At 52.3% G+C, this 21,561-nt stretch overlaps 1 protein-coding gene across 1 annotated transcript in view; it reads right to left on the reverse strand.

Annotated features, from left to right (window-relative positions):
* Positions 1-21,561, reverse strand: part of AHCYL1 (adenosylhomocysteinase like 1) — a 444,591-nt gene that overhangs the window by 87,480 nt on the left and 335,550 nt on the right. The window contains exons 13-14 of the mRNA XM_069632975.1: positions 8,418-8,516; positions 2,537-2,605 (exon numbers count right to left, since the gene is read on the reverse strand). Coding sequence (XP_069489076.1) covers positions 2,537-2,605; positions 8,418-8,516 — 168 coding nt within the window. The remainder of the gene's footprint in view (positions 1-2,536; positions 2,606-8,417; positions 8,517-21,561) is intronic.

Here is a 21,561-nt window from a genome sequence, read left to right on the forward strand (position 1 = left end):
CCGAGGCACCACGCATACGCGGTGGGGGTCGGTGATTGACATTTTCGACCCAAAATTGGCATTTCTTGAAGCCCGTCTTAGGCGTTGATGGATCCTACGGTGAAGACATTTTTGATTGTCACGAAGTTCAGATAAGAACCGAAGCGTGCTGTAATTCGTCGAAGCGAGAGCTCAGAAAAACGGAACTGAAGCAAACGGGCTCTGCGGCCGTACTTATACTAATGATGATGTCGACAGTTGAATGGAGGCCCTCGAGGGACATCGACTCGACCAGACAACACACAGCGCCCACTGTCGAGAAAAACATTTCAGAAGCAGCTGAAGCGGGAAAGATGTTATCAAAAGATAAGGAATATGTGGGAGGACCCAATCCATTCGATAAAAGGGAAATGCCTATAACGAGGTAATTGTAAAAAGGTGTTCTCAAATAAAAGTAAAATGGCTTTAATGCAAATGTTTTCCAGAATGGAAAATACCTTAATTCCAAGGGGTGTTTCCCTTCCCCTGGATCCTTCACATGATGGGGGTCATTCCGAGTTCGGAGGTAACCATGTTGCTATTAGAACTATGGCTGCTTCCAAACTCCGGTCCGGGTAGGCGGAATGGGGACCTACCGGGACATTCCGAACTATGCGGACCCGGTAAATCCCCATGCCGAATACCATTCCCCATTCCCATTCGAGCCCCATAGGCCTCAATGGGAATGGGGAAGGTGCTAATAACGGGCCCGCTATTTGCTCCCTGGTCCCCTAACGGGACCCGCTAAGGACGTCTGGTCTGACTAGATGTTTGCAGCGGGTCCCGCTAGGGAACCTCGGAATAGGGCGGTAAGGGGTTACTGGCAGCGGCATCCTTACTGGAGCCGGTAACCCCTTACCGCTCACCTCGGAATGACTCCCGATATCTCTATAATTGACAGTTCTTTATGCCCTCCTTGATCCACAACAATCTTGTTAGAGGAACACACTTCAATATTGTAAATTCACTTGCAACACAAGGTTCTTTCTGTTGAACACAAACACTTTTTCTGCTTAACAATCCTTGTGGGTTTGCAATATGTCTCGTATACTCCCCTGCCAGGACTCCTCCTGCACTCTCAAATGCCTGGTGTACTGTCCTGCCAGGTCTTCTCTTTGCAATTTCGAATGCCTGGCTTACTCTCCTGCCAAGACTTCTCTATGCACTTTAAAATGCCTAGTGCACTATCCTGCCAGGACTTCACTTTGCACTCTCAAAATGCCTTACAGTCCTCTTTAATATTCAAGTAGCATATACCCTTCTTCTTGCCTTGCTATATCTACTTGATAAACAATTCACACTTTTACTTTGCTTTCCACAATCTCATAGTTAAAAAATATTCGGCTCTTTTTACTTTCCGCAGTCACAATGTTAAAAAATCTTCTACTGTTTCACTTCTGTAACTTCCCAACATTCTGCTTCTCTTCAGCGATGTCGCCGAAAAGCCCCAGGGTCCCCACTCTGCTTTGGCAGACTCACCGGTAGTTTGCAGCATTCGCAGGCTTCCTCGCGCTCACGTTGCATGCCTTTGCTGCCGGATCCCCACTCTGCGCAGCTCCGATGTCTCACCAGGCTCCCCCTCGGCTCTGCTCCTGCATGCTGGCTTCTCTCTGGCTCCCGAAAGAACAGTGCTGCTTCTCTTGGCTGCCCGACACCCAGGGACCCTCTCGCGGTTCCTGCCGTCTCCTCAGCCCACCTCGCACACACCACGCTTCTTGCTTTCTTCACTGCCGGCGAACCCTTTCACCTCACCATACCAACCCGAACATTCAGCTTCTGCATGCCGACGCGTGCCTCTAGCTTCTGTGCACCGGCTCGTGCCTCCAGCCTCCGTCGGCATCCCTGGAGAGATCATGTCTTTTCCTGACTCCTTCTTTCAGTGTGATGGCCATTTTTAAAGGACCCATGCACAGGTGTTTCCATCCAATAACTAGCACGTTCACCACGTTCGCAATTCAGTATCAATTGCTTCCTCTTCCTCATCCCAGTACTTGAGTGGTTATGGGAAATGAAGTCCACTGAAATTGAGGATTTAGGTGGTTGTGAGAATAAAAGTCCATTGATGGTTTCTGATGCGTGATTCTTGAAAGCTCTTTCTTAATGAGTTCCCACGGAAGATCAGTTATACCTGAAGGAGAACTAACATGACCATAAGCCATTAGGGTATTGGGCAACAGGGAGTCTCCCTCATGGGAAAGTGGGGAACACTGCGTCTTATCCAATGAAGCCATGACATCCCCCAGTGGCTATCTCCTCCCATGTGATCCTCCATCATAAAGCCTCCCCCCGGGTCAGGATCAGGTAGCGGCTGCCGTCCCCTGGCCACATGGGAGGAGGCCACCGCTGGGGAACCCATGATAACTCCATTGTAGTCATCACAGCACGCACCCCCTCATCTTCACACGAGGGAAGAAGAAGGATTATTACAGAATGAGGCACTCACTCCCTCACCTCCACATGAGGGAATAAGAAGAATCGTAAAGGAATGAGGTGGCAATGAAGGACAGGCATTTCTTACCTGCGTGGTGGCAGTGATGGACAGTACAAAGGTGGGGACCGTTGAACAGCTGAGATTGAGAAGGCGACCCTAAAAGAAAACATGAAAAATAAAAAGTGTTACAGTTTTGTACTGGCAGGTCTGCACAGGGAGCTGCTGCCCAGTGTTATAGTGTAGTACTGGCAGGTCTGCACAGGGAGCTGCTGCCCAGTGTTATAGTCTAGTACTGGCATGTCTGCAGAGGGAGCTGCTGCCCAGTGTTATAGTGTAGTACTGGCAGGTCTGCACAGGGAGCTGCTGCCCAGTGTTATAGTATAGTACTGGCAGGTCTGCACAGGGAGCTGCTGCCCAGTGTTATAGTCTAGTACTGGCATGTCTGCAGAGGGAGCTGCTGCCCAGTGTTATAGTCTAGTACTGGCATGTCTGCACAGGGAGCTGCTGCCCAGTGTTATAGTTTATTACTGGCAGGTCTGCACAGGGAGCTGCTGCCCAGTGTTATAGTCTAGTACTGGCATGTCTGCACAGGGAGCTGCTGCTCAGTGTTATAGTCTAGTACTGGCAGGTCTGCCCGGGGAGCTGCTGCCCAGTGTTATAGTCTAGTACTGGCATGTCTGCACAGGGAGCTGCTGCCCAGTGTTATAGTTTATTACTGGCAGGTCTGCATGGGGAGCTGCTGCCCAGTGTTATAGTCTAGTACTGGCATGTCTGCACAGGGAGCTGCTGCCCAGTGTTATAGTGTAGTACTGGCAGGTCTGCAGAGGGAGCTGCTGCCCAGTGTTATAGTCTGGTACTGGCATGTCTGCACAGGGAGCTGCTGCCCAGTGTTATAGTGTAGTACTGGCAGGTCTGCACAGGGAGCTGCTGCCCAGTGTTATAGTGTAGTACTGGCAGGTCAGCACAGGGAGCTGCTGCCCAGTGTTATAGTCTAGTACTGGCATGTCTGCAGAGGGAGCTGCTGCCCAGTGTTATAGTCTAGTACTGGCATGTCTGCACAGGGAGCTGCTGCCCAGTGGTATAGTTTATTACTGGCAGGTCTGCACGGGGAGCTGCTGCCCAGTGTTATAGTCTAGTACTGGCATGTCTGCACAGGGAGCTGCTGCCCAGTGTTATAATCTAGCACTGGCAGGTCTGCCCGGGGAGCTGCTGCTCAGTGTTATAGTCTAGTACTGGCACGTCTGCACAGGGAGCTGCTGCCCAGTGTTATAGTGTAGCACTGGCAGGTCTGCACAGGGAGCTGCTGCCCAGTGTTATAGTGTAGTACTGGCAGGTCTGCACAGGGAGCTGCTGCCCAGTGTTATAGTATAGTACTGGCAGGTCTGCAGAGGGAGCTGCTGCCCAGTGTTATAGTCTAGTACTGGCATGTCTGCACAGGGAGCTGCTGCCCAGTGTTATAGTGTAGTACTTGCAGGTCTGCAGAGGGAGCTGCTGCCCAGTGTTATAGTCTAGTACTGACATGTCTGCAGAGGGAGCTGCTGCCCAGTGTTATAGTCTAGTACTGGCATGTCTGCACAGGGAGCTGCTGCCCAGTGTTATAGTTTATTACTGGCAGGTCTGCATGGGGAGCTGCTGCCCAGTGTTATAGTCTAGCACTGGCATGTCTGCACAGGGAGCTGTTGCCCAGTGTTATAGCCTAGTACTGGCAGGTCTGCCCGGGGAGCTGCTGCCCAGTGTTATAGTCTAGTACTGGCAGGTCTGCACAGGGAGCTGCTTCCCAGTGTTATAGTCTAGTACTGGCATGTCTGCACGGGGAGCTGCTGCCCAGTGTTATAGTCTAGTACTGGCAGGTCTGCCCGGGGAGCTGCTGCCCAGTGTTATCGTTTATTACTGGCAGGTCTGCATGGGGAGCTGCTGCCCAGTGTTATAGTCTAGTACTGGCATGTCTGCACAGGGAGCTGTTGCCCAGTGTTATAGTCTAGTACTGGCAGGTCTGCCCGGGGAGCTGCTGCCCAGTGTTATCGTTTATTACTGGCAGGTCTGCACGGGGAGCTGCTGCCCAGTGTTATAGTCTAGTACTGGCAGGTCTGCAGAGGGAGCTGCTGCCCAGTGTTATAGTCTAGTACTGGCAGGTCTGCAGAGGGAGCTGCTGCCCAGTGTTATAGTCTAGTACTGGCAGGTCTGCAGAGGGAGCTGCTGCCCAGTGTTATAGTCTAGTACTGGCAGGTCTGCACAGGGAGCTGCTGCCCAGTGTTATAGTGTAGTACTGGCAGGTCTGCCCGGGGAGCTGCTGCCCAGTGTTATCGTTTATTACTGGCAGGTCTGCACGGGGAGCTGCTGCCCAGTGTTATAGTCTAGTACTGGCAGGTCTGCACAGGGAGCTGCTGCCCAGTGTTATAGTCTAGTACTGGCAGGTCTGCAAGGGAGCTGCTGCCCAGTGTTATAGTCTAGTACTGGCAGGTCTGCAGAGGGAGCTGCTGCCCAGTGTTATAGTCTAGTACTGGCATGTCTGCACAGGGAGCTGCTGCCCAGTGTTATAGTCTAGTACTGGCATGTCTGCACAGGGAGCTGCTGCCCAGTGTTATAGTCTAGTACTGGCAGGTATGCACAGGGAGCTGCTGCCCAGTGTTATAGTCTAGTACTGGCAGGTCTGCACAGGGAGCTGCTGCCCAGTGTTATAGTCTAGTACTGGCAGGTCTGCAGAGGGAGCTGCTGCCCAGTGTTATAGTCTAGTACTGGCAGGTCTGCAGAGGGAGCTGCTGCCCAGTGTTATAGTCTAGTACTGGCAGGTCTGCAGAGGGAGCTGCTGCCCAGTGTTATAGTCTAGTACTGGCATGTCTGCACGGGGAGCTGCTGCCCTGTGTTATAGTCTAGTACTGGCAGGTCTGCAGAGGGAGCTGCTGCCCAGTGTTATAGTCTAGTACTGGCATGTCTGCACGGGGAGCTGCTGCCCTGTGTTATAGTATAGTACTGGCAGGTCTGCACAGGGAGCTGCTGCCCAGTGTTATAGTCTAGTACTGGCAGGTCTGCACAGGGAGCTGCTGCCCAGTGCTATAGTCTAGTACTGGCAGGTCTGCACAGGGAGCTGCTGCCCAGTGTTATAGTCTAGTACTGGCAGGTCTGCAGAGGGAGCTGGTGCCCAGTGCTATACTCTAGTACTAGCATGTCTGCACGGGGAGCTGCTGCCCAGTGTTATAGTCTAGTACTGGCAGGTCTGCACGGGGAGCTGCTGCCCAGTGCTATAGTCTAGTACTGGCAGGTCTGCACGGTGAGCTGCTGCCCAGTGTTATAGTCTAGTACTGGCAGGTCTGCAGAGGGAGCTGCTGCCCAGTGTTATAGTCTAGTACTGGCATGTCTGCACGGGGAGCTGCTGCACAGTGTTATAGTCTAGTACTGGCATGTCTGCACGGGGAGCTGCTGCCCAGTGTTATAATCTAGTACTGGCAGGTCTGCACAGGGAGCTGCTGCCCAGTGTTATAGTCTAGTACTGGCAGGTCTGCAGAGGGAGCTGCTGCCCAGTGTTATAGTCTAGTACTGGCAGGTCTGCAGAGGGAGCTGCTGCCCAGTGTTATAGTCTGGTACTGGCATGTCTGCACGGGGAGCTGCTGCCCAGTGTTATAATCTAGTACTGGCAGGTCTGCACAGGGAGCTGCTGCCCAGTGTTATAGTCTAGTACTGGCAGGTCTGCAGAGGGAGCTGCTGCCCACTGTTATAGTCTAGTACTGGCAGGTCTGCAGAGGGAGCTGCTGCCCAGTGTTATAGTCTAGTACTGGCATGTCTGCACGGGGTGCTGCTGCCCAGTGTTATAGTCTAGTACTGGCATGTCTGCACGGGGAGCTGCTGCCCAGTGTTATAGTCTAGTACTGGCAGGTCTGCACAGGGAGCTGCTGCCCAGTGTTATAGTCTAGTACTGGCAGGTCTGCAGAGGGAGCTGCTGCCCAGTGTTATAGTCTAGTACTGGCATGTCTGCACGGGGTGCTGCTGCCCAGTGTTATAGTCTAGTACTGGCATGTCTGCACGGGGAGCTGCTGCCCAGTGTTATAGTCTAGTACTGGCAGGTCTGCACAGGGAGCTGCTGCCCAGTGTTATAGTCTAGTACTGGCAGGTCTGCAGAGGGAGCTGCTGCCCAGTGTTATAGTCTAGTACTGGCAGGTCTGCAGAGGGAGCTGGTGCCCAGTGTTATAGTCTAGTACTGGCAGGTCTGCACAGGAAGTTGCTGCCCAATACCCACAGTGAGGGTCCTGGGGAACTGCTCCCTGGCCCAATCAATGACCATTGCACCAAATCCTCGCTATTAAGTTCATGGATCAACAGGGATTACATGGGTGTTCCCATGCCTGAGCAGGACCATATGTCCCCCTATACCCCAGACATATATGACCCACACCTGTTCCTGGGTCCTCACTAAATACATGTCCCATTAGGAGACCCAAGTTCCATCGCACTGACGAGGCCCAATGAGGCGCATACATCTGTGGGGTTGTTTGACGGCTCGTGCAGAAGGCATGTGACCTAGCCTGAATTGCATAGAGCCTTCCTTCTTTCTGTCATGGCTTGTCAGGCTGGAGGGTTGCCCAGTCCCTTTCTAGTGATTTTATATCATTCACAACCCTCCAGTCATCACTCTTCTTAGTTCCACTCAGAACCTGGACACTTTACTGTGTGTGCCCCACACTGGCTGCCCACACGCAATTGCATGTTCTGTATGTGTGACATGGGTCCATGATACCTCTCCCTGTGTACGTGTGGGCATTTGCACATGCATGTCTGTCCCACTCTGGTTCTCTAGACCTCACTGGATGCAACTCCCACTCAGGTCTCTAACGGCTCAATGTGTGTTTGTGTCCATACAGGTCCCCGATACGTCTCTGGATGTATGTCCTACTTGTGTGCCTAGCACAAGTGTGTGTGTGTGTGTGTGTGTATACACACACCCCACCCTGGTGCCAGAGGCCTAATGAAATGTATATCCCACTCACGTCCTGGACACCTCACTGTGTAGGAGTCCAATTCTTGCTCATGACACCTACCTGAATCTGCTGTAAGTGCGCGGGGAGCACTTGACACCTCACTGTGTGCGTGTACCCCACTCTGGATCCTGAGACATCACTATGTGCATATCTGACTTAGGTCCATGTTGCACATGTGCACGGTGTGCCCCACCTTTGCTCCTGAATCCATGCTAGACATATGTTGCACTCAGGCCCCTGACAGCGGACTTCTGTTCCATTTAGATCCCTGCTAGTTCTCTGGATGTTTTTCCCACATAGATGCTGAAGACTGTCTCCCCGTTCTGATTCCTGGTACCTCGCTGAATGTATGTCCTACTCAAGTCCAGGATACGTCACACCCCTGCACCCCAGACTGGTCTTCATCCCCAGGTGCACACCACCTTCGAGCTACTGCCGCCACTCTGCATACATGTGCTCTTTGATGTCTGTGGCCGGACTGGAAGTATGCTCCCCTGCTCGCGCCTGGACATAGAAACCTCCACTACAGGAAACAGCATGCACTATTCTGCCAATCACACACCCACAGATCAGATGTATAAACTAGCTTAGAATTAAACCAGAACATGTGTGTGCTCATTTCCAAGCATCTCAGGCCCACTCTGAAACTGCCCACCAGTTGGCATCTGTGATGTTAGAAGCTACAGGTGCAGCCTTCACTCAAGAGCCTAGATGCTTTGGCTGCCAACTCTTTCCAGGGCGCTGAGTGGGTGAGAGTTTGATTGTACAGGGCAGACCCATGGTAGCAAGCACACAATACTCAACTTGATCTTCACTTGAAGTGGCCAGTGCAGGCTGAGACTGAAAACTGCTGCCACCCTGGGGCATGATGCCACCTACTTGCACCCCCTGAACACTCCACGTAAACACAGAAACAAAGGAGGTCTTTATGGGGCATCACCTTCAGCGACCATCAATTCATTTCCTTGCATGATTTAAGGGGCGCACAAAGAACTTACCTCTGCAAGAAGAATAACCCGCTTGCCGTCTGGCCAGATGACATGGTCAACCTGAGAACGGACTCGCTCCCATGTCAGCTCTGGGGTACGCAGGCTGGTCTGTAAGGCAGAGAGAAGTTTCTTAAACATACATTGCAAAAGAACTTTAGGCACATCCCAAAAGAAGAGAGACATTAATAAGCGCTCACATGAGCATTGCCACTGGTGCCTACAATAATGAGAGCTGTCACTGATACTGACATGTTATGGAGAGGTCACATAACCACTGCCACTGGTGTCTACAATAATGAGAGCTGTCACTGATACTGACATGTTATTGACAGGTCACATAACCATTGCCACTGGTGCCTACAATAATGAGAGCTGTCACTCATACTGACATGTTATTGACAGGTCACATGACCATTGCCACTGGTGCCTACAATAATGAGAGCTGTCACTGATACTGACATGTTATGGAGAGGTCAAATGACCATTGCCACTGGTGCCTACAATAATGAGAGCTGTCACTGATACTGACATGTTATTGACAGGTCACATGACCATTGCCACTGGTGCGACAGAAATAATAGCTGATACGACCATCATTGGTGCATAGACCAGAACAAGAACGCATGTTGGTATCACCATTGGTGCAAAACGCTATGAGGAGTCACCAGACGATTCTCATCGGTACTGGTCAGTACCAGTAAGGACAACGTAACAGCACATTATCTAGTGCCCATTGATGAAACCAGCCACCAGAAAATGTCCTGTCTAAATGGCACGATACAATGAGACCTCACGCGCCCATTGATGAAACCAGCCAGCGGATAATGTCCTGTCTAAATGGCACGACACTATGAGATCTCACACGCCCATTGATGAAACCAGCCAGGGGATAATGTCCTGTCTAAATGGCACGACACAGTGAGACCTCACACACCCATTGATGAAACCAGCCAGCGGATAATGTCCTGTCTAAATGGCACGACACAATGAGACTTCACGTGCCCATTGATGAAACCAGCCAGCGGATAACGTCCTGTCTAAATGGCACGACACAGTGAGACCTCACACGCCCATTGATGAAACCAGCCAGCGGATAACGTCCTGTCTAAATGGCACGACGCAGTGAGACCTCACGTGCCCATTGATGAAACCAGCCAGCGGATAACGTCCTGTCTAAATAGCACGACACGATGAGACCTCACATGCCCATTGATGAAACCAGCCAGCGAAAAACGTCCTGTCTAAATGGCACGATACGATGAGACCTCACCTGCCCATTGATGAAACCAGCCAGCGGATAACGTTCTGTCTAAATGGCACGACACGATGAGACTCACACGCCGATTGATGAAACCAGCCAGCGGATAACGTCCTGTCTAAATGGCACGACACAGTGAGACCTCACACGCCCATTGATGAAACCAGCCAGCGGATAATGTCCCGTCTAAATGGCACGACACAGTGAGACCTCACACGCCCATTGCTGAAACCAGCCAGCGGATAATGCCCTGTCTAAATGGCACGACACAATGAGACCTCAAGTGCCCATTGATGAAACCAGCCAGCGGATAACGTCCTGTCTAAATGGCTCGACACGATGAGACCTCACACACCCATTGATGAAACCAGCCAGCGGATAACGTCCTGTCTAAATGGCACGACACGATGAGGCCTCACACGCCCATTGATGAAACCAGCCAGCGGATAATGTCCTGTTTAAATGGCACGACACGATGAGACCTCACACGCCCATTGATGAAACCAGCCAGCGGATAATGTCGTGTCTAAATGGCACGACACGAGGAGACCTCACGTGCCCATTGATGAAACCAGCCAGCGGATAACGTCCTGACTAAATGGCACGACACGATGAGACCTCACACGCCCATTGATGAAACCAGCCAGCGGATAATGTCCTGTCTAAATGGCACGACACGATGAGACCTCACACACCCATTGATGAAACCAGCCAGCGGATAATGGGCCTCATTACGACCCTGGCGGTAATCCGCCGTCATTACCGCCATGGCGTAATGAACGTTAACGCCGTGGGACGATGGCGTAAAGGGCGCCACATTACGACCCATCGCGCACGAGCATTACGCCATGGCGGTAATGTAAACTGCGCCATGGCGGTAGTGCCCCCAAAACGGCACCTACCGGCATCGTATGCGGCGCAAGGTGCACCACCGCCACCGCCGTACATAGCGGTGACCGTAGTTAGCGGTCACCGCAATTAGCGTTGACCGTAGATAAGCGGAACCGGAAGTAGCGTCACCGCGGCGGAACGGGAAAGAGCACGGCGGCCATCTTTAAAAACACAATCCATTGCCATCCTCCGAAACCACTGGACATCCGAGCCTGAGACCCCGCAAATACCGGCTTCAACCTTCTACCTGCAGGAAGATGCCTAAAGTTGTGAAAAAAGCCTGTGACCGCCAGCGGCAAGACCGCTTCTCCAGAGAGGAGCTTACCATGCTAGCGGAGACCCTCCAGGAGAACGCTGCAGTGGTATTCTCCAACCAACTGACAAGACCGGCCATATCCAAGAAGAAGGCCATATGGGCACTGGTAGCTCAGCGGGTCAGTGCCGTGGGAACAACACCCCGCAATGTCAAACAGTGCCGCAAGCGGTGGGACGATCTCCGGCTCAGAGTCAGGAGCATACTATCAGCTAACATGAACCTGGCAATGGCAACTGGGGGAGGATCGGAGTCCCCTATAAAATTGCAGCCATGGGAGGAAATCTGTGCCTCCACAATCGGAATGCAGAGCATTGAAGGAGTAGGAGGAATGGAGAGAGGAGCCCCGACATCGGGCGATGCAGGTAAGTGGCTCAAATCAAGGCATGCAAATCTCACCTAAGTCCATTCATGTGAAGTACAATGTTGGCCCATAGTGTAAATGCAACACATCAGCCGGAGACTGCCCACAGATACATCCGATCTGCACCCTGTACACATGCAGTATGCACACCCTAACAGCAGCCACCCACATACCTCCATGCTACTTCCACACAAAAGGGAGACAACTTTTTTCCCCTGCATGAAATGTGCCACATGTACTAACTGATAAGATGCCAGTCGCCACAATGCCCGGCCAATGTCCGCAGACCCATCAATAACACTCTCCCTCCTCTGTCCCACCACAGGCTCAAATTCTGACCTTGAGGAAGAGGACACCACTGCCTCCACACCCACCAAGAGGGCCAGGCCAACTGTGCCAACACCACAACCCTCCACCTCTGCCCTCCCGAGGAAAACCCCACAGCAGCCAAAATCCATGCAAGGGAAACAGGACAGGGCACAGACAGCCACCCCAGCAGGCAGTACAGCAGCAGCAGCAGCAGCAGACATCACACAAATCATGCCCACAGAAGCCACAGCCTCTGCTGCAAGCAGCACAATTGGGGAAACTGCTGCCATTGCTGCCTCCTCCGACAGCGAAGCAGGGATCTTTGAGGAGAGTGATGTCAGAAGCCCCACAGGCCACCCTCATTCCCCCTACCTGTCCCTAAGCAGCCCGCATGCGGATGCCACACAGGGTCAGCCAGAGGATGACGATTGGCCAGCCACTCCATCCCCGCTGCAGGGGCAGATCAGCCCAATGGGAATACCACTGCCATTAGCCATGGGCCAGAATACCAACCATTCTCTGGAGGCGATTGCCACCCGGCAGCAGCAACTTTCCTCGCTGCTCGAAGAACATGTTGCTGAATGTGGGGGGTCATGTGCAGCAATGGAGAAATGTGCAGAGACAGTGAAGGCAGCTATAGAGTCGTCCACAAAGGACATCTGCGCGGAACTAGCTGCTGTGCGGCACGCCATCACTGACCTTGTGCAGACAATACGGGCCATGCGTCCAAATGAGCAGGCAGGATCCTCCTCGGTTGCCAGCTCGACACCGAGCAGCCCCATCCGCCGATCGGGGAGGAACCTCCGCAGCACAGGCAGGGGTGCCCCGGGGGCCAGTGGAGGGGGCTGCCAATAGTGGCCGGACAGTGTAGGAATCCTACTTCTGACACTGCTGCACAGACTAACTCACACCTTTGTTGGGATTCCAGGGGGGGGGGGAGGGTGGAGGGGGGAGTGGGTGTGTTGGGGTGTGCAGGGGGGTGGCGGGGAGGTGTGTTGGGGAGTTAAGGGGGGAGTTTGGGGGGGTGTGTGTGCAGGGGGGAGGTGGGAGGTGGTGGGTCACAACGTTCCATGTCTTGAATACACTTTTACCTTGGAAAAAAACCCAGAGTGTGTTGATTTTTTCTTTGCGCATGTGTGCTTTATTGGTGTACAGTCCACAGTGTGCATGTCCCGGTGCCACACAGTGCCCCAAGTGCAGTCACCATATGACACACACCAGCCATGTGTGCTAGAAGCAGTGGTCGATGATAGTTTGGCGCATTGCACGCCCCTCCTGTGCATTGCCTCCTCCATGGGGTGCCGCCCCATCTGCTCCCTCCTCATCCTCATCGTCAGGTGGTTGTAGTTCTGCGTCAGGGGGCAGGGGCACATTCTGCCTGACGCACATATTGTGTAGCATTACACATGCCATGACGATCTTTGCCACCTTCTCATGGCCATACAGGAGTGCCCCACCAGACCTACTGAGGCTTCGGAACCGTGCCTTCAATAGGCCGAATGTCTGCTCTATGACCACACGAGTACGTGTATGTGCACGGTTGAAGTCCTCCTCGTGCTGGTTCTGCGGGTTCCGGACTGGTGTAAGGAGCCAACTCTTCAGGGGATAGCCAGCATCACCTGTATGTAGGCGAGAATGTATGTGTCAGTCATGTTGTCTGATCAGGAACATGATGTTCCATCATGGCTTGCTTCCAACTGTTAATTTGGCTCACATCTACATGACCTAATTTATTCACACAATGCTACCTGTATATGCTCATGGCCTCCATGGCCTGTTTTGCATGCCATCACCCAATGTATGCAGAGGGGTTGTGTGCATTGTAAGTGCCCATCCTCTGTCTCCGATCTCCGTGTTACTCACAGACAGGTGGAGTATGCATCCCCCCCCCCTTTCAGCCAGGTGGAGTATGCATCCCCCCCCCTTTCATCCAGGTGGAGTATGCATCCCCCCCCCCTTTCAGCCAGGTGGAGTATGCATTCCCCCCCCCCTTTCTGCCAGGTGGAGTATGCATCGGTACGTCATTCACCTGCCCACTTCCATTACATTGGACTCACCGAGTAGCCAGGATCTTGGGCCTGCATGTTGCTCCATGTAGCGTGGTATTGTGGAGTTCCTCAGGACCATGGAATCATGGGTTGATCCGGGGAATCGGGCACAACAATGTGTGATGATCTTGTTGGAGTCACAGACCATTTGCACGTTGATTGAGTGGAACTGTTTCCGGTTGCGGTACGGTACCTCCACGGCACGTGGAACCACCAATTCCACATGGGTGCAGTCGATGGCACCAATGCAACCGGGTATGCCGGCTAGTGCATGGAAACCCACTTTGGTGTTAGCTATCTCCTGTGCAGTCCGTGGTAATGAGATGTGGTTGTCTGTGTGCTTGAGGAGGGCATCGAGCACTTGGATGAGTGTTTGCGAGAATAATGGTTGTGAAATGCCATGCAGGTGCCCCACTGTGTGCTGGTAGCTGCCTGTGGCCAGGAAATGGAGTACAGCCACTACCTTCAGTAGGGGGGGGATGGCGGTTGGACTTTCTATCATGCTGACGATGTCGTTGTGTGTCATGTCTACGATGGCGGTGATGGTGTCCCGGTCCAAACGGTACAGGGTGTGGATCTGCTCAGCAGTGAGGTTGAATGGATTGGCTCTGATGCGTGGGATTGGGGGCTGCCTGCGTGGTGGCACTGGCTGTGCAGGTGGGGCTTGCTGGGCCTGCCTTGCCCTCCTTCTCCTCCTGCGTCTCCTCTGTGCTGCCTGGTGTTGTTGCTGTTGTAGTAGTTGTTGTTGTTGTTGTTGCTGTTGTAGCACATGCATTGCTATCAGGTCCTCCAGCCCCAACATTGCCATTCGAATTGGTATCATTGTGGAGTGTGTCTGGGTGTGGGAAGGGGTGGGGTGGGCTCTTTTTGTACTTCCTGAGTCTGTATTGCCTTCACCTGTGCTGTTTCAGTGCACCTGTGGCAGCTGCATTCACTTAACATGGCCCTTTACGGTTGGTTCGCGATGGCGTTGTTAGCACCATGGTGGTAAGGTACTTAACGGGCTGGGTGATGGCGTTAGGTGCATGTCCGCTTGGGTCGGGATTTGCGTAACTTTCCGCCATGGCGCTAAGTACGGTGTGGGCGGGCGCGGACCCTTGTCGCAGTTAGCGGCAGCGTTGACTACGATGCCGCTAATGGCATCGTAGTTAACGGTCACATGTCATGATCGGACCTGGCGGAAAAAGATGGCGGTAACCATTTACCGCCATCGTTTTTCACTTAGCGCCAGGGTCGTGATGAGGCCCAATGTCCTGTCTAAATGGCACGACACGATGAGACCTCACACGCCCATTGATGAAACCAGCCAGCGGATAATGTCCTGTCTAAATAGCACAACACGAGGAGACCTCACGTGCCCATTGATGAAACCAGCCAGCGGATAATGTCCTGTCTAAATGGCACGACACAATGAGACCTCACACGCCCATTGATGAAACCAGCCAGCGGATAACGTCCTGTCTAAATGGCACGACACAATGAGACCTCACACGCCCATTGATGAAACCAGCCAGCGGATAATGTCCGACACAATGAGACCTCACATACCCATTGATGAAACCAGCCAGCGGATAATGTCCTGTCTAAATGGCACGACACGATGAGACCTCACACGCCCATTGATGAAACCAGCCAGAGGATAACGTCCTGTCTAAATGGCACGACACAATGAGACCTCACACGCCCATTGATGAAACCAGCCAGCGGATAACGTCCTGTCTAAATGGCACGACACAATGAGACCTCACACGCCCATTGATGAAACCAGCCAGCGGATAATGGCCCTCATTACAACCCTGGCATTAAGGGGTTAACAGCGCCGTAAAAGGTGGCGGCGCCGTTAGCCCCTTAACGCCTGATTACGAGGTCCCTTTGCGGGTTGGCGATTTTAACGCCTGCTTTTTGCAGGCGTTAAAATCCAACCCGCAAAGGTACCTTGGTGCTAAGTACGGTGCCGCAATTTGTGGCACCGTACTTAGCGCCTTCCCCATTTCCATTGAGCCCTATGGGGCAAAAATGGGAATGGGGAAGGGCCATGGCGGCATGGGGAATTACCGCCCCGCCAACCTCGGAATGGGGCGGTAATTCCCCATTCCGCCATGGCGGAGTCGGTAAGTTACCGGCATGGACCATGGTGCTATTAGCACCATGGTCCAACGCCAGGGTCGTAATGAGGGCCAATGTCCTGTCTAAATGGCACGACACAATGAGACCTCACATGCCCACTGATGAAACCAGCCAGCGGATAACGTCCTGTCTAAATGGCACGACACAATGAGACCTCGCATGCCCATTGATGAAACCAGCCAGCGGATAACGTCCTGTCCAAATGGTACGACACAATGGGCCTCATCACGACCCAGGCGGTAAGTTACCGCCTGGGCCGTGACTTTACCACCATGGCGTAAACTACGTTTACGCCATGGTGGTTGGCGGACTTACCGCCCCATTCGGACCTTGGCGGGGCGGTAAGTCCCCAATCCCCATTTACCCTTCCCCATTCCCATTTTTGCCGCATAGGGCATAATGGGAGTGGGGAAGGCGTTAATTACGCCACCGTAAATTACGGTGACGTAATTAACTCCATGGTCCCTTAGCGCCATGGATTTTAACACCTGCTAAAAGCAGGTGTTAAATTTGCCATGGCGCTAAGGGACCTCGTACTCAGGCGGTAAGGGTCGGCGCTGTTTACAGCGCCGTAAACCCCTTACTGCCTGGGTCGTGATGAGGCCCAATGAGACTTCACGTGCCCATTGATGAAACCAGCCAGGGGATAACGTCCTGTCTAAATGGCACGACACAATGAGACCTCACGTGCCCATTGATGAAACCAGCCAGCGGATATTGTCCTGTCTAAATGGCACGACACAATGAGACTTCACGTGCCCATTGATGAAACCAGCCAGCGGATATTGTCCTGTCTAAATGGCACGACACAATGAGACTTCACGTGCCCATTGATGAAACCAGCCAGCGGATAACGTCCTGTCTAAATAGCATGACACAATGAGACCTCACGTGCCCATTGGTGAAACCAGCCAGCGGATAACGTCCTGTCTAAATGGCACGACACGATGAGACCTCACATGCCCATTGATGAAACCAGCCAGCGGATAACGTCCTGTCTAAATGGCACGACACGATGAGACCTCACGTGCCCATTGATGAAACCAGCCAGCGGATAACGTCCTGTCTAAAAGGCACGACACAATGAGACCTCACATGCCCAATGATGAAACCAGCCAGCGAATAACGTCCTGTCTAAATGGCACGACACAGTGAGACCTCACACGCCCATTGATGAAACCAGCCAGCGGATAACGTCCTGTCTAAATGGCACGACACAGTGAGACCTCACACGGCCATTGATGAAACCAGCCAGCGGATAACGTCCTGTCTAAATGGCACGACACAATGAGACCTCACACGCCCATTGATGAAACCAGCCAGCGGATAACGTCCTGTCTAAATGGCACGAAACAGTGAGACCTCACACGCCCATTGATGAAACCAGCCAGCGGATAATGTCATGTCTAAATGGCACGACACAATGAGACCTCACGTGCCCATTGATGAAACCAGCCAGCGGATAATGTCCTGTCTAAATGGCACGACACAATGAGACCTCACGTGCCCATTGATGAAACCAGCCAGCGGATAATGTCCTGTCTAAATGGCACGACACGATGAGACCTCACATGCCCATTGATGAAACCAGCCAGCGGATAGTGTCCTGTCTAAATGGCACGACACGATGAGACCTCACCTGCCCACTGATTAAACCAGCCAGCGGATAACGTCCTGTCTAAATGGCACAACACGATGAGACCTCACACGCCCATTGATGAAACCAGCCAGCGGATAATGTCCTGTCTAAATGGCACGACACAATGAGACCTCACATGCCCATTGATTAAACCAGCCAGCGGATAATGTCCTGTCTAAATGGCACGACAGGATGAGACCTCACCTGCCCATTGATGAAACCAGCCAGCGGATAACGTCCTGTCTAAATGGCACGACACAATGAGACCTCACCTGCCCATTGATGAAGCCAGCCAGCGGATAACGTCCTGTCTAAATGGCACGACACGATGAGACATCACACGCCCATTGATGAAACCAGCCAGCGGATAATGTCATGTCTAAATGGCACGACACAATGAGACCTCACGTGCCCATTGATGAAACCAGCCAGCGGATAATGTCATGTCTAAATGGCACGACACAGTGAGACCTCACACACCCATTGATGAAACCAGCCAGCGGATAATGTCCTGTCTAAATGGCACGACACAATGAGACCTCACATGCCCATTGATGAAAGCAGCCAGCGGATAGTGTCCTGTCTAAATGGCACGACACAATGAGACCTCACCTGCCCACTGATTAAACCAGCCAGCGGATAACGTCCTGTCTAAATGGCACAACACGATGAGACCTCACACGCCCATTGATGAAACCAGCCAGCGGATAATGTCCTGTCTAAATGGCACGACACAATGAGACCTCACATGCCCATTGATTAAACCAGCCAGCGGATAATGTCCTGTCTAAATGGCACGACAGGATGAGACCTCACCTGCCCATTGATGAAACCAGCCAGCGGATAACGTCCTGTCTAAATGGCACAACACGATGAGACATCACACGCCCATTGATGAAACCAGCCAGCGGATAATGTCATGTCTAAATGGCACGACACAATGAGACCTCACGTGCCCATTGATGAAACCAGCCAGCGGATAATGTCATGTCTAAATGGCACGACACAGTGAGACCTCACGTACCCATTGATGAAACCAGCCAGCGGATAACGTCCTGTCTAAATGGCACGACACGATGAGACCTCACCTGCCCATTGATGAAACCAGCCAGCGGATAACGTCCGACACAATGAGACCTCACATGCCCATTGATGAAACCAGCCAGCGGATAATGTCCTGTCTAAATGGCACGACACAATGAGACCTCACGTGCCCATTGATGAAACCAGCCAGCGGGTAACGTCCTGTCTAAATGACACGACACAATGAGACCTCACGTACCCATTAATGAAACCAGCCAGCGGATAACGTCCTGTCTAAATGGCACGACACGATGAGACCTCACACGCCCATTGATGAAACCAGCCAGCGGATAATGTCCTGTCTAAATGGCACGACACAATGAGACCTCACACGCCCATTGATGAAACCAGCCAGCGGATAATGTCCTGTCTAAATGGCACGACACGATGAGACCTCACGTGCCCATTGATGAAACCAGCCAGCGGATAATGTCCTGTCTAAATGGCACGACACAGTGAGACCTCACACGCCCATTGATGAAACCAGCCAGCGGATAATGTCCTGTCTAAATGGCACGACACGAGGAGACCTCATGTGCCCATTGATGAAACCAGCCAGCGGATACTGTCCTGTCTAAATGGCACGACAGAATGAGACCTCACACGCCCATTGATGAAACCAGCCAGCGGATAACGTCCTGTCTAAATGGCACAACACAATGAGACCTCACACGCCCATTGATGAAACCAGCCAGCGGATAACGTCCGACACAATGAGACCTCACATGCCCATTGATGAAACCAGCCAGCGGATAATGTCCTGTCTAAATGGCACGACACAATGAGACCTCACACGCCCATTGATGAAACCAGCCAGTGGATAATGTCCTGTCTAAATGGCACGACACAATGAGACTTCACGTGCCCATTGATGAAACCAGCCAGTGGATAACGTCCTGTCTAAATAGCACGGCACAATGAGACCTCACACGCCCATTGATGAAACCAGCCAGCGGATAATGTCCTGTCTAAATGGCACGACACAATGAGACCTCACCTCCCCATTGATGAAACCAGCCAGCGGATAACGTCCTGTCTAAATGGCACGACACGATGAGACCTCACGTGCCCATTGATGAAACCAGCCAGCGGATAATGTCCTGTCTAAATGGCACGACACAATGAGACCTCACACGCCCATTGATGAAACCAGCCAGCGGATAATGTCCTGTCTAAATGGCACGACACGATGAGACCTCACGTGCCCATTGATGAAACCAGCCAGCGGATAATATTGTCTAAATGGCACGACACAATGAGACCTCACGTGCCCATTGATGAAACCAGCCAGCGGATAATGTCCTGTCTAAATGGCACGACACAATGAGACCTCACATGCCCATTGATGAAACCAGCCAGCGGATAACGTCCTGTCTAAATGGCACGACACGATGAGACCTCACGTGCCCATTGATGAAACCAGCCAGCGGATAATATTGTCTAAATGGCACGACACAGTGAGACCTCACACGCCCATTGATGAAACCAGCCAGCGGATAGTGTCCTGTCTAAATGGCACGACACGATGAGACCTCACACGCCCATTGATGAAACCAGCCAGCGGATAATGTCCTGGCTAAATGGCACGACACAATGAGACCTCACACGCCCATTGATGAAACCAGCCAGCGGATAACGTCCTGTCTAAATGGCACGACACGATGAGACCTCACAGGTCCATTGATGAAACCAGCCAGTGGATAGTGTCCTGTCTAAATGGCACGACACGATGAGACCTCACCTGCCCACTGATTAAACCAGCCAGCGGATAACGTCCTGTCTAAATGGCACAACACGATGAGACCTCACACGCCCATTGATGAAACCAGCCAGCGGATAACGTCCTGTCTAAATGGCACGACACGATGAGACATCACACGCCCATTGATGAAACCAGCCAGCGGATAGTGTCCTGTCTAAATGGCACGACACAATGAGACCTCACACGCCCATTGATGAAACCAGCCAGCGGATAGTGTCCTGTCTAAATGGCACGACACAATGAGACCTCACACGCCCATTGATGAAACCAGCCAGCGGATAATGTCCTGTCTAAATGGCACGACACGATGAGACCTCACGTGCCCATTGATGAAACCAGCCAGCGGATAATATTGTCTAAATGGCACGACACAGTGAGACCTCACACGCCCATTGATGAAACCAGCCAGCGGATAATGTCCTGTCTAAATGGCACGACACAGTGAGACCTTACGTGCCCATTGATGAAACCAGCCAGCGGATAACGTCGTGTCTAAATGGCACGACACAATGAGACCTCACGTGCCCATTGATGAAACCAGCCAGCGGATAATGTCCTGTCTAAATGGCACGACACAATGAGACCTCACATGCCCATTGATGAAACCAGCCAGCGGATAACGTCCTGTCTAAATGGCACGACACGATGAGACCTCACGTGCCCATTGATGAAACCAGCCAGCGGATAATATTGTCTAAATGGCACGACACAGTGAGACCTCACACGCCCATTGATGAAACCAGCCAGCGGATAGTGTCCTGTCTAAATGGCACGACACGATGAGACCTCACACGCCCATTGATGAAACCAGCCAGCGGATAATGTCCTGGCTAAATGGCACGACACAATGAGACCTCACACGCCCATTGATGAAACCAGCCAGCGGATAACGTCCTGTCTAAATGGCACGACACGATGAGACCTCACATGTCCATTGATGAAACCAGCCAGCGGATAGTGTCCTGTCTAAATGGCACGACACGATGAGACCTCACCTGCCCACTGATTAAACCAGCCAGCGGATAACGTCCTGTCTAAATGGCACAACACGATGAGACCTCACACGCCCATTGATGAAACCAGCCAGCGGATAATGTCCTGTCTAAATGGCACGACACAATGAGACCTCACATGCCCATTGATGAAACCAGCCAGCGGATAGTGTCCTGTCTAAATGGCACGACACGATGAGACCTCACCTGCCCATTGATGAAACCAGCCAGCGGATAACGTCCTGTCTAAATGGCACGACACAATGAGACCTCACCTGCCCATTGATGAAGCCAGCCAGCGGATAACGTCCTGTCTAAATGGCACGACACGATGAGACATCACACGCCCATTGATGAAACCAGCCAG

This window comes from Ambystoma mexicanum, chromosome 13 (genome assembly GCF_040938575.1).
Source record: "Ambystoma mexicanum isolate Mex_15411 chromosome 13, UKY_AmexF1_1, whole genome shotgun sequence".
In the NCBI taxonomy this organism is placed as follows: domain Eukaryota; kingdom Metazoa; phylum Chordata; class Amphibia; order Caudata; family Ambystomatidae; genus Ambystoma; species Ambystoma mexicanum.